Below are 13,734 nucleotides of genomic sequence, written 5' to 3' on the forward strand. Positions count from 1 at the left end.
ATTGTTCAATAATAGAGCTATAATATAAAGCACCATAAGATGAGGGAAAATATCCGAGCTATACGATTTTAAAAACTCACAAGTCACAAAACTGGGAAAATAAGGCCATCCTTGCTACTTTTGTTTTTAAGGGTTTTACGGCATTTGCAACACATTTAGGTCACGTCAGCACCAGTATAAAGGAAGATAATTGGATAGTAAAAACATTATAGATGTACAATTAAAAGGACTTCAGGAAAAAGTAAGACAAAGGGGATTGGTTCAAATAGAGAACTGATGTAAATTCCAAGAGCACACTATCAATATCCATAGTTTGAGATCACCAAAAAGTCTCACCAAGACACCAGCACAAGATCCCACTAAGAGGAACACACTCAAATGTTTACAAAGCAAGACAACTAAATAACAATACATAACAGAGATGATTTACAAGGGAAAAAATATCAACGCTCAAAACTATTACTATACATTTGACTGTTGCCCTCCCAGCCAAGGACTCCAGCCAGGGTCAAGACAAATCCCAAGTAATCTCATTCAAAAATCATTTTTAAACTCATACCATCAATAGCATGGCAACATTCTTAGCACGAGGTCCTTATATTCCAAAACAGGTAAATTATTTGCTTCGATTTTCAATGATTTCTGACTACATCAAAACATCTCAGCAAGAATTTCCATTCACAATCATATGGATAATGAGGTAATGTTTGTTTTATGTTTTTAAGGGCTTTATGGTGCTTGCAACACATTTAGGTCATATCAGCGCTAGTAAAAAGGGTAAAAATTGGATAGTGAAAAGATTATAGATGTACAATAAAAAGGACTTGAGGAAAAAAGTAAGACAAAGGGGAGTGGTTCAAATAAGGAACAGATGTAGATTCCAAGAGCACATTATCAGTGTAGTTAGTTTGAGATCACCCAAATGTCTCCCCTATACACCAGCACAAGAGATCCCACTAAGAGGAAAACACTCAAATGGTTACAAATCATATGTTAAATATAAAAATAACAATACATAACGGAGAGATGATTTACATGGAAAAAATTATCATCTCCCAAAACTATAACTATACATTCAACTGTTTCCCTCCCAGCCAAGGACTCCGGCCAGGGTCAGGGCAAAACCAAGTAATCTCATTCCAAGACAAAGACAGAAAGCAATTGAAAAACAGGTACAGGGGGATAGAAGACACAGCAAGTACCTCCCTGCCCACTATGGGAGGTCGGAACCCCACCCAGAGTTCTAGATAGATAACCCCCCCACTCCCCCAAACGAGTGAAAAGGCCAAGTTTATATATATATATATATATATATATATATATATTTATATATATATATATCATTTTATAGGCCATGTAGTTTTTCAATCTTACCTCATACTGGCATCTTGGATTGTTTCCAGACGGTCTATAACTTGTCAAGAAATGGCCGTCTGATGTAAAGCAGGAACCCATGATTGGGGCTGAATAATAATTTAAATATAAAAAATTTTAAAAACAAATTGAATGATCATAGGCCAATTGTTTTGTGTTAAAGTTACAGTGATTAGGGTATTTCAAAGGTTAAAAGATCTCTGCATCACGACCAACAACAGATATTTTCTTTTGACCACCCCCCCCCCCCCACCCCCTCTGTCCACCCAACAGGGTCGTTGGGTAGTTGGTTCTTTGCAATAGACTAGCATCCTATTTAAAGGATAGCAAGCAAGCAATTGCCTTTGTCCATTTCACCCTCAAGAAACTGGAATAAACTCCAGTTCCATGAGTCTATTGACTCTGAAGAACTTTTTAAAAAACATTTTTGAGTTTAAAAAGTGATATTACAAATCAGAGCCAGTTTATACAAACTGCAGATTTACATGAACTAAATGTGAATAATTGATATTGCCAGACAAAAAATGGGAGTAAAATCGTGCTGAAATAATAAAATAAAAAAAAAAATAAATTCCCTTTATTCATCCCATAGGGGAAATTTTTCTCTAGGGTCTATTCCAAGGGAAGACTGGATTAACCCATGCGTTAGCCGCAATGCAGCGCTGCAAATTGAGCTAGGGCGAGGTGACTTGCTCAAAGCCACACAGCGCAGCGCCGAGTGATTGAACTCGGTACTTTTCGGGTACGAAGCAAAGACCGTACCGCTGAGCCACGCTGCCCCCAATGGGCTGAAATCATAGATATGAATCAGATGATTTATCAAAAAGATTTCAAAACTCAATTTTAAACAAATAAAAGAATAAAGTCGAATCAGCAGGCCTGATGGACCGAGCAGGAAGGTAAAAACCTCAGTCAGTACTCAGTAATCAAAAAAAAAAAAAAGTACTTCATTTTTAAGCTATTTAAAATTATTTTAAACAACACCTTATTAAAATTTTCTGATGGCCCCAAGTAAGCTGCATCGTCTCAAGTGCCGGCAGGCCCAGAGAGACTTGAGTGAGTGAGTTATAAACATTTTCTGGATTCTAAACACTATGTAGTGAAAATAATTGCAAACGATCAATGTAGGCAAGAGGGTAAAAAAAAACTAAAATTCTACCTTGAGGACAGGGTAAAGCGTGTGTGAAAAACTCTTCCCCTCTCTTCTCACGAAAAATGAGATTTCTTATGTGACCGATAAGAAGTCCTTTGATTGATCTGAAAAAAGATATTCATTAAAAATTTTAAGTCTTTCAAGAGGTTATCAGGGTATCCAGCAAAATTTCAAAGTAAAATTTACAACCTTGAATCAAAATTTACAGCCTATGAAATCAATGTATGTAGATAGCCAAAATTTCTTCTACAATCCATGGTTGAGGCTCATACATCTAAGCATTATCATTCTATTAAAAATACTTTTGATATAATTCATTAACGTGCTATTGTGAGTATGTGTGTGTGTGTGTGTGTGTGCATTGTTTAATTAATGTAAATGTATATGTGTGTGTTTATAAGAGTAGGGAGAGGGCGGAAATATAATATTTTAAAATATACTTTCTTTCCTCTAAACGTTCGTTCAGATGATATGGGTGCTGATAGTGATATAGGGTAGTAGTGGTGGTGGTAGCAGTAGTTGTGATAGTGCTAATGATAGTAGTAGTAGTAGTAGTAGTAGTAGTAGTAGTAGTAGTAGTAGTAGTAGTAGTAGTAGTAGTAGTAGTAGTAGTAGTAGTAGTAGTAGTAGTAGTAGTAGTAATAGAAACAATACTAGTAGTAGTAGTATTAGTCGTAGTAGTAGTAGTAGTAGTAGTAGTAGTAGTAGTAGTAGTAGTAGTAGTAGTAATAGTAGTAGTAGTAATAGTAGTAGTAGTAGTAGTAGTAGTAGTAGTAGTAGTGATGATGATCTTTTTAGGACACACAGAGAATCTCTACATTTTCTCTTTTATTCTCACGACCCAGTCACTGAAACTCTTGTTGTTATTGTTGTTGTTTTAGAAATGGCGATGATATTAACAATTTACCTTCAGCATGATTAAATAACACTTCAAAGTCTTAAAAACTATGTCGTCTAGCATCAACCTCCAGTCGTCTAGCATCAACCTCCAGTCGTCTAGCATCAACCTCCAGTCGTCTAGCATCAACCTCCAGTCGTCTGCATCACCTCCAGTCGTCTAGCATCAACCTCCAGTCGTCTAGCATCAACCTCCAGTCGTCTAGCATCAACACCTCCAGTCGTCTAGCATCAACCTCCAGTCGTCTAGCATCAACTTCCAGTCGTCTAGCATCAACCTCCAGTCGTCTAGCATCAACCTCCAGTCGTCTAGCATCAACCTCCAGTCGGTCTAGCATCAACCTCCAGTCGTCTAGCATCAACCTCCATCGTCTGCATCACCTCCAGTCGCTAGCATCACCTCCAGTCGTCTAGCATCAACCTCCAGTCGTCTAGCATCAACCTCCAGTCGTCTAGCATCAACCTCCAGTCGTCTAGCATCAACCTCCAGTCGTCTAGCATCAACCTCCAGTCGTCTGCATCAACCTCAGTCGTCTAGCATCAACCTCCAGTCGTCTAGCATCAACCTCCAGTCGTCTAGCATCAACCTCCAGTCGTCTAGCATCAACCTCCAGTCGTCTAGCATCAACCTCCAGTCGTCTAGCATCAACCTCCAGTCGTCTAGCATCAACCTCCAGTCGTCTAGCATCAACCTCCAGTCGTCTAGCATCACCTCAGTCGTCTGCATCAATACGTCTCTCACTCGTCGTCTAGCATCAACCTCCAGTCGTCTAGCATCAACCTCCAGTCGTCTAGCATCAACCTCCAGTGTTCGTTCATAGCATCAACCTCCAGTCGTCTAGCATCAACCTCCAGTCGTCTAGCATCAACCTCCAGTCGTCTAGCAGTCATACCTCAGTCGTCTAGCATCAACCTCCAGTCGTCTAGCATCAACCTCCGCAGTTCGCGTCTAGCATCAACTCCAGTCGTCTAGCATCAACCTCCAGTCGTCTAGCATCAACCTCCAGTCGTCTAGCATCAACCTCCAGTCGTCTAGCAAACCTCCAGTGCTAGCATCAACCTCCAGTCGTCTAGCATCAACCTCCAGTCGTCTAGCATCAACCTCCAGTCGTCTAGCATCAACCTCCAGTCGTCTAGCATCAACCTCCAGTCGTCTAGCATCAACCTCCAGTCGTCTAGCATCAACCTCCAGTCGTCTAGCATCAACCTCCAGTCGTCTAGCATCAACCTCCAGTCGTCTAGCATCAACCTCCAGTCGTCTAGCATCAACCTCCAGTCGTCTAGCATCAACCTCCAGTCGTCTAGCATCACCCTCCAGTCGTCTAGCATCAACCTCCAGTCGTCTAGCATCAACCTCCAGTCGTCTAGCATCAACCTCCAGTCGTCTAGCATCAACCTCCAGTCGTCTAGCATCAACCTCCAGTCGTCTAGCATCAACCTCCAGTCGTCTAGCATCAACCTCCAGTCGTCTAGCATCAACCTCCAGTCGTCTAGCATCAACCTCCAGTCGTCTAGCATCAACCTCCAGTCGTCTAGCATCAACCTCCAGTCGTCTAGCATCAACCTCCAGTCGTCTAGCATCAACCTCCAGTCGTCTAGCATCAACCTCCAGTCGTCTAGCATCAACCTCCAGTCGTCTAGCATCAACCTCCAGTCGTCTAGCATCAACCTCCAGTCGTCTAGCATCAACCTCCAGTCGTCTAGCATCAACCTCCAGTCGTCTAGCATCAACCTCCAGTCGTCTAGCATCAACCTCCAGTCGTCTAGCATCAACCTCCAGTCGTCTAGCATCAACCTCCAGTCGTCTAGCATCAACCTCCAGTCGTCTAGCATCAACCTCCAGTCGTCTAGCATCAACCTCCAGTCGTCTAGCATCAACCTCCAGTCGTCTAGCATCAACCTCCAGTCGTCTAGCATCAACCTCCAGTCGTCTAGCATCAACCTCCAGTCGTCTAGCATCAACCTCCAGTCGTCTAGCATCAACCTCCAGTCGTCTAGCATCAACCTCCAGTCGTCTAGCATCAACCTCCAGTCGTCTAGCATCAACCTCCAGTCGTCTAGCATCAACCTCCAGTCGTCTAGCATCAACCTCCAGTCGTCTAGCATCAACCTCCAGTCGTCTAGCATCAACCTCCAGTCGTCTAGCATCAACCTCCAGTCGTCTAGCATCAACCTCCAGTCGTCTAGCATCAACCTCCAGTCGTCTAGCATCAACCTCCAGTCGTCTAGCATCAACCTCCAGTCGTCTAGCATCAACCTCCAGTCGTCTAGCATCAACCTCCAGTCGTCTAGCATCAACCTCCAGTCGTCTAGCATCAACCTCCAGTCGTCTAGCATCAACCTCCAGTCGTCTAGCATCAACCTCCAGTCGTCTAGCATCAACCCAGTCGTCTAGCATCCCTCAGTCGTCTAGCATCAACCTCCAGTCGTCTAGCATCAACCTCCAGTCGTCTAGCATCAACCTCCAGTCGTCTAGCATCAACCTCCAGTTTCCTGAAGTGCCGAAATTGGAGCCGAAATTTCGTAATTCTAGAATTTTTCGTAATGGTAGGTAGGGAGGTCTGTAAAACTGACGCTAAATTGACACTTTGACAACAACATACAACAGACCTCGGACCAGAGTGTGATTGTTCATCCCAGTAGGCCACACTGGCTATTGGAGCACCACCTAAATCCAAGACATCCTGTACAGGGCCATCTGTTCGCCTCACGTCAAACTCCTTGACCTGGCCTCTCTCCATTCCCACGTAAAAATAGTTGTTGTCAGAGGTGTTCCATGAACAGCACCAGCCTGATGCATTCAGTGTGAATCTGAAATGAGAAACAGAAGCGAGCACCAGGCATGTCACCAAAGTCATGGAAATCAGTTTGCTTTTTTTTCTATAGGGGATTTGATTACAATTAAAATTAAATCACCCCTTCCATGCAAACTACATATCAATCATGGACTAGCCTCACCTATCAAAAATTAAACATCAATCACAGACTAAGATACATTCTAAAAAATCAAAATGTAATTGCTAATTCGTCAAACAGATTCTGGTTTTTTAAAACAAGTTTTTACTTTACTCACTTCTGAATGATAGATTTGCTTGTAACACTAGTCAATTGTACGACCTTATCCATTCCACAGGAAAGAAGAGTTCCGTCATAGGTGTTAGGGCGAAAACTCAAATCTCGAATCAGGGCTGAATGGAGAGGTTGGTATGACAGAACTCGAAAATCCCGAGCCAAAGTCTATAATTGGAAGAAACAAAAATTCATATTATGAATATGAATGTATATATCTGAATTCAAGAAAACTGAATTAGTAAGCAATGACAGTGCAGCACAGAAATCTCAAACAAGTCAACCATATTTTTCTTTAGCAATATTGTATATGTGGCAAATACGATAAATGTGCAGTTTAGCCTTCAGTCACTCACCTTGATTCCAAAACCCTTAAACAAAGGATTGGGAGATTTGGTTGAAACAATCACCATACCGAGTTCTTTGCTGTGTTCAAATACACGACAAAGACCATCCTGAAAAAAAAAAAAAATCAAATTCATCTTGCTTGCTACTTGTAGCTCAAAAACTGAACACACCAAAATCAATAAATCTAAAAAATAAATCAAAATAAAATTGAGCCCTATATAGCGCAAAATCCACTAAATGTGCTCAAAGCGCTTTACAAGGGGTCCCTGGTCAACAGCAACATTTAACATGTAGGACGGAACATGCCGCCTGTTAGGCGATATTACAATTTTTCGGACAAAGACAACGCTGTTAATGGCCAGATACTCATTTTACAGCTGAGTACGGTGAGAGAAAATGAGTAAAGAGCCTTTTCCAAGGACTCAACTATGCACCGAGCACGAGGCTCGAACCCAGGACCTTCCGATCCGAAACCGAGTGTCATACCACAAGACCACATAGCCGCACAAATCTATATTAATAAAAAAAAAAAAGAGTACACCTCTGTGTGTCTCGTCTACTGGGAAAACCAGACTGCTTTCTGATATGAAAATTAGTCACTTCACTGACATTTCAGGGGATCCCGATAGCTCAGATGGTAGAGCACTCGCTTCACATGCAAAGAAACTGAGATCGATCCCGGGTTGCAGTCGAGATTTTTTCTGACCTCCCCCCTCCCCTGTCCACCCAACAGTGATTAAGTAGCTTGGTCTGTTAGATCTGGCAGAAAGTACTTTGTAATAGAAAAGCATCCTATCCAAAGGGTAGCAAGCAATTGTTATTGTCCAATTCACGCTATAGAAACTGGGACAAACTCCTGCTCCATGGGCCTCATGGCTCTGAAGGACTACTTAAAGTTGACATTTCTATCCTCATGATGATGTTTTTTGTGCATTTTAGTGCCAAATCCCAAAAACTTGGCATTTTTTAAAAAGCCATTTGGCAAGGGTAAACTGGGTTTGGCATATTGTAATATCGCCTATCATGCGTCATGTCGCATTCTACATGTTATGCATTACTGTTGGTAAGGGACCCTTTGAAAAGCGCTTTGAGCATGTTAAGTGGATATTGCACAATATAAAAGCTCAAGTTTTTGGGGTTTTTTTTTTTTACTTACTTGCATTATACTGATCCTGGCCAGCAACTGATACTTGCTATTCTCTCGTGCTTTCGTCAGACTGCTAATCCCGCTTGAACTACTCACACTCGGGTTAACACTCCCTCTTCCACTGGCTCCAACAGCTCCTATTCCTTCTGGCCTGAGGATTAATTTATTAAGATAGGGAACCGTGAACAAAACTCTTCGATTATCTGTTTCAATTTGTACAGAAGGAATTAAATTGACGCCACTCAGCTCTTTGTTATTGATTTTAGCCAGCCATTGTTATGAGTAGTTCTCAATATATTCTATCAAACTATAAACATTCAAGGTTACACATAGTTTTGTGTGTTGGTACATTATATTCGACTGGCAGATGTTGTTGATTTTTTTTTATTAAACGCACAGCATCAATATGTTTTGTAGTAAGAATAGTGTCTGAAAATGGATAAAATCAATAATAAATAAATAATACCCCTTTCTTATTCATCCCTAGGGGAAAATTTTTCTTTAGGATCTATTCCAAGGGAAGGCGAATAACCCAGGCATCAGCCGCAGTGCAGTGCCACGATGTGAGCTAAGGCTAGGTGATTTGCTCAAGGCCACACAGCGCGAGGGATAGTCGAACTCTGTACCTTTCGGGTACGAAGCAAAGACCGTACCACTGAGCCACGCTGTCCCATCAAGAAGTGTTGCCTCCTTGAATAGGGACTCATCAATTAACAGCCATCATGCCATTCATCCTTTTTTTTTTTTTTTGACTCAGAGAAGAACATATCTTTCCATATTAATAAAATATTATATTCATTTACAAAAGCATGATACATGTCTTAATTTGCCACCAATAAATGCCATAACTTAAGGAATGGACCTGGCTATCAAAATACAGGAGGCATGAACATTATTCGAAGAACTCCAGACCTGTCATACTTTTCAAAATGCATCATTCCTCATCTATTAAATGTGTCAAAAATCCATGAAAAGCAACCTATTTCAATATATGGTGTCACTTCTTCCTCATTTATTTTTTTCATATATGATTGTACATTTTCTCATAGATGTGTTTTTTTAAGCAAAATTATCAATAAAATATTTATTCCATACTGAGAAGAGTGCTTTTTTTCTCATAAAGTGAAAATATTACGCCACGCAGTGGAACAATTAAGGACAATGATTTGAGCTGTAAAAGAATATAGAAATGTGGAAAAATCTGCAAAATTCCCATATCTGCACTGCTCCCAAACACATAGAGAGGACAAAGACTGGGTATACAATACAATCAAACAGAAATAAAACAACAATACCTTCCCTGACTGGAACCGACACCTTCCTGTGTGATGTGTGCCAGACGTGCTTCAAGTGTAGTTATCAGCCGGCTTTGTGTGTCAATCTCCCTTCGAGCCAAAGCTTCCTTGTGCTCCAAACTCCTTGCCTTGGCCCGTTCCTCTTCCAACAGTTTATAGGCTCGATCTCGTTCCGATGTGTCTTCAACCTTAGGTATAGATTATACATTTAAATGCCAAATAAACCAAGCATGAAACGTTTTTTGGATAGTGATACATAATACCACTATTCAACAAATGTAATTATTTCTACAAGAAGGGAGGGGGGGGGGGGGCACCATAATAACAACCTATATGACAACAAAAACGATTTTGATTCTTCACTCTGAAACATAAAAAAGAACATATTTGTATTCAACAAATGTTAAGTATCAGTGCCCAGAATGGGGGGCAGAGGGGGGGGGGGGGCACCATAGCAACAAAATTTAATTTTACTTTTTGTAACAAAAAACAAAAAAGATTGTTTAAAGCTTGATAGATTGTCAAGGATATCAACTTTCACACAAAATCACACACAGATGCTTACAGTTAATTTCCGAGCAAATAGATTGCGGATATCATCTTTTTTGGCAGGCACTTTGCACTGAGGACAACTGTGAGCTTGTTTTATCCACTTACAGATACAACTGAGAAAAAAAAAATGAAAACATTTATTAAAAATTTTTTAAAAATAAAAATAGATTTTATAGAGCGCAATATCCACTAAATGTGCTCAAGGGGTCCCTGGCCAACAGCAACATTTAACATTTAGGACAAGACTTGACGCCTGTTAGGCAATGTTACAATTTTTTTTCGGACAGAGACAACGCCGTAAACAGCCAGGTACCCATTTTACACTCGAGTATGGTGAGATAATGTGAGTAAACAGTCTTTTCGAAGGACTCAACTATGCGTAGAGCGAGGCTCGAACCCAGGACCTCCGATCGAAAACGAGTGTCGTACCATTAGACCACATTGCCGTACATCGAAATAAAAAGATTCTATGGTGCTTAATTATAATGCAACAATGTTTTGATCTTGTTTCGATGTTTATTTCTAAATGCTGTATTTAGCTCAATTGCTCATGATTTATTTTTTTCCGCCACATTTTTCAACAAATTGAGTGACTGTTAAGAGTAAGAGGGATATATATTTTAACTCTTTCAGCGCCATTGGCCGCACTGTGTGGAAAGAGCAGAATCTGTTCAACTGGCGAATGGCCGCACAGTGCTGCCGGTCTTGGAAGGCAAAAACAATATGTAATCCAATCCTACTTTCTACAAAAGTACTATAAATTGAACCAATGGTATCATTTCTTTCATCAGAACATTCAATTGGCCCTAGGGGGTATTTTAATTGAGATTTTGCGCCGAATTAGAATGTCGCTTTGTCTTAGCTTGTCATTCTCATGCTGCCTCAATCAGGTGTCAGCCATTTTGTGATGGAAATGCAAATATAACCTCAGTGCTGAAAGAGTTAACTTTTAAATTTTGATTAAGACCAGAAAACTGAAAAGAAAGTCTGAGAATTTGAAAGCCCTGCTCATCTAAGTCTGAACCTAAGTTGGTGCAGACATAATTGTTTGACAGCAATGGATAGGTTCTATGCTTCAGCTATATTTGGTTTATTATTATTCGATGACAAGACAAGATCATGTCCATTCATAGAAAAATAAGATTTTCACAAACCAGATGCACAATGAATAGTGCATGCAACTAAGACAATTGTAGTTGTCCTTTAGAGTCAAAAGGTAACTTGATCAAAAATATCATACACGTTGAAACTCTCAACCAACCTGTATGTTTTGTTTGTTTTTAAGGGTTTTACGGCACTTGCAACACATTAAGGTCATATCAGCACCAATAAAAAGGAAGAAAATGGGATAGTAAAAAGTTCTAGAATTACACTTAAAGCACCCAAAGAAAAGGTAAGACAAAAGGGAATTAGTTCAAATAGGAAACATGTAGATTCCAAGAGCACACTATCAAAGTACTTAGTTTGAGATCACCTAAATGTCTCATCCAGACACAAACACAGATTCCCACTAAGAGGAATACACTCAAATGTTTACAAATCATATATAATATTTAAATCAAACATAATACAGTGCATAACAGAGAGATGATTTACAATGAAAAAAATATCATCTCCCAAAATTCTAACTACACATTTGACTGTTTCCCTCCAAGCTAGGGTATCCGGCAAGGGCCTGGACAAAACCAAGAAATCTCATTTCAAGACAAAGACAGAAAGCATGTTGGAAAACAGATACCTATAGGGGAATAGAAGACACAAGAAATGCCTCCCTGCCCATTATGGGAGAACCAACCTGTATCCAAACATGTGCCCACACTTGAGGCAACAAATCCTGTGGTCCCCCCCTGTCGTCCATGGCTCTAAACAAATGGTGCAACTCTGAAATAAAGAGAAATTAAATAGACCTAATGTAAATGAACTCTACAAAAAAATGGCTGAAATTTTTCGACAAACCAAAGTCAGGAGTTTTAAAATAAATAGAACAGTAAAAGAGAGGAAAATGTTGATGTGCGGCTATGTGGTCTAGTGGTATGACACTTGCTTTCGAATCGGAATGTCCTGGGTTCGAGCTTTGCTCTGCGCATAGTTGAGTCCATGGAGAATGCTCATTACTCAAATTCTCTCACCGTACTCAAATGTAAAATGAGTATGTGGCTGTTAACAGCGTTGTCTCTGTCAGAAAAAAATTGTAATATCGCCTAACAGGCATCATCTCCGTCCTACATGTTAAATGTTGCTGTTGGCCAGGGACCCCTAGTAAAGCACTTTGAGCACATTTAGTGGATATTGAACTATATAAAAGTTCAATTTTTAATTCTTTTTTTTTTAGCTCAATGATAGACAGTGTGATTGAAATGGCAAGTGTTATTACTTAAATGTAGGTGTCTTGGTAGAAAGAATGCCAAATAAGCAAGTCATGACTATATTTTTTTTTTTAAAACAATTAACAATTGCTAAAAACTTACAGTTATAGGCACAAGCTTTCCAAAGAAACTATCATAAGTAAAGTACAAAAAGCATATATCATGGAACATACCCTTATGACCATACACTTAAAGCCCAATTTAACTGCAATTATTATTATAATATGATAATAACATGATATAATACCACTTAGGGTGTTGGGTCACAATTTAGTGAGAACAAATCATCCAAAAGGTGATTATGTGTGTGTTTCACATTGCTGGTAGAAAACTTGAAAAATTTTAATTCCAAAATAAAACGTTCGCTTTTGGTTCGGAAACTAAAACCAAAATCAACGGGGGTAACACTATTTTGCTATGATAAACATTTTTTTTAAAAAGACACGGCTGAGAGAAAAGGTCGAACTGAGAGCAACATGGACCTGAAACGAAAATGAATGCACCCAGTTTACAGCCTGAGGCTTTCGTTTCAGGTCCGTGTTGCTCTCAGTTACGCATTTCCTCTCAGTCTGTCTCTCTTTTCAATAGCAAACTGAGTGTAACCAATAAGTAATGGAAAGTTCTACCATCGGCCAACACTAACGTTATAAATAGTATGCGCTTGGCTAAGGAGCTCACAACATTGCCATCCGGAAGTATAAGACCAACATACAAAACTTTGTGTAGTAAGAATTACTCATAAACGCAGATGGCAAAAAACAATAACAAAGACCTGAGTGACGTCAACTTCGAACTATCTATATCTCGGAATAAAAATGTATCTAAGTTTTCGACCACAGCAAAGTGAAACAGCATACGTACATTTTTTAAAAGTTTGTTTAATTGTTTTTCGAACACCTATCGGATGATTAGTTCTCACTCAAATGTGACTCGCTGCCGCTAAAATGCACTACCCTATAACATGGTGGTTTATAAATGATAAAAATTGAATTTACAGCCAAAGTCAAGCTACAAAACACGGGTCAAATTTCCATACTTTATATAGGAGAAAGACTGTGATTTCTTAAACTGTCAAGCACTGAAATTTGATATTTCTTGTCATAATTTTAACTTTAAAATTACTTTTTAGCTTCTGGTTCAACCCAAGGTAATACCGCTTGAAGACAAATAATTGTATAAATCGTAATATGAACGCTATAAGTGACACGTAGTTTAGTGTAGGTGGATTCTACTTAACATAACAAAATAGTAAAAAAAAACAATATTTAAAATTTTAACCGTTATTTCTTATGTCATATCTATTCTTTTTCCTATATGATACCTTTTTTTGGTTTGTATTCTTACAACGAATCTACTTTAAGCAAGAAAATGTATTTTTCTATTTTATAAATCGTAATATGAATGTGCTAGACTCTATAGATAGTATGCTCTTGGCTAAGAAACTCACAACAAAAATATTGTAATAACGTCTAACAATAACAGTAACAGGCGTCATGTCTCGTCCCAAATGTTAGGTGTTGGTGTTGGCTAGGA

General features: G+C 39.4%; 1 protein-coding gene across 3 annotated transcripts in view; it reads right to left on the bottom strand.

Annotated features, from left to right (window-relative positions):
• Positions 1–13,734, bottom strand: part of LOC144978684 (E3 ubiquitin-protein ligase rfwd3.L-like) — a 31,983-nt gene that overhangs the window by 6,497 nt on the left and 11,752 nt on the right. For all 3 annotated transcript variants that reach the window (XM_078925082.1, XM_078925083.1, XM_078925084.1), the window contains exons 4-12: positions 11,631–11,716; positions 9,849–9,948; positions 9,284–9,471; positions 7,998–8,139; positions 6,850–6,948; positions 6,498–6,661; positions 6,035–6,235; positions 2,534–2,631; positions 1,375–1,463 (exon numbers count right to left, since the gene is read on the bottom strand). In XM_078925082.1, the coding sequence (XP_078781208.1) occupies positions 1,375–1,463; positions 2,534–2,631; positions 6,035–6,235; positions 6,498–6,661; positions 6,850–6,948; positions 7,998–8,139; positions 9,284–9,471; positions 9,849–9,948; positions 11,631–11,716 (1,167 nt within the window). The remainder of the gene's footprint in view (positions 1–1,374; positions 1,464–2,533; positions 2,632–6,034; positions 6,236–6,497; positions 6,662–6,849; positions 6,949–7,997; positions 8,140–9,283; positions 9,472–9,848; positions 9,949–11,630; positions 11,717–13,734) is intronic.

This window comes from Berghia stephanieae, chromosome 8, assembly GCF_034508935.2.
Source record: "Berghia stephanieae isolate SIO BIC M18660-M18661 chromosome 8, UCSD_Bste_1.3, whole genome shotgun sequence".
NCBI lineage: Eukaryota > Metazoa > Mollusca > Gastropoda > Nudibranchia > Aeolidiidae > Berghia > Berghia stephanieae.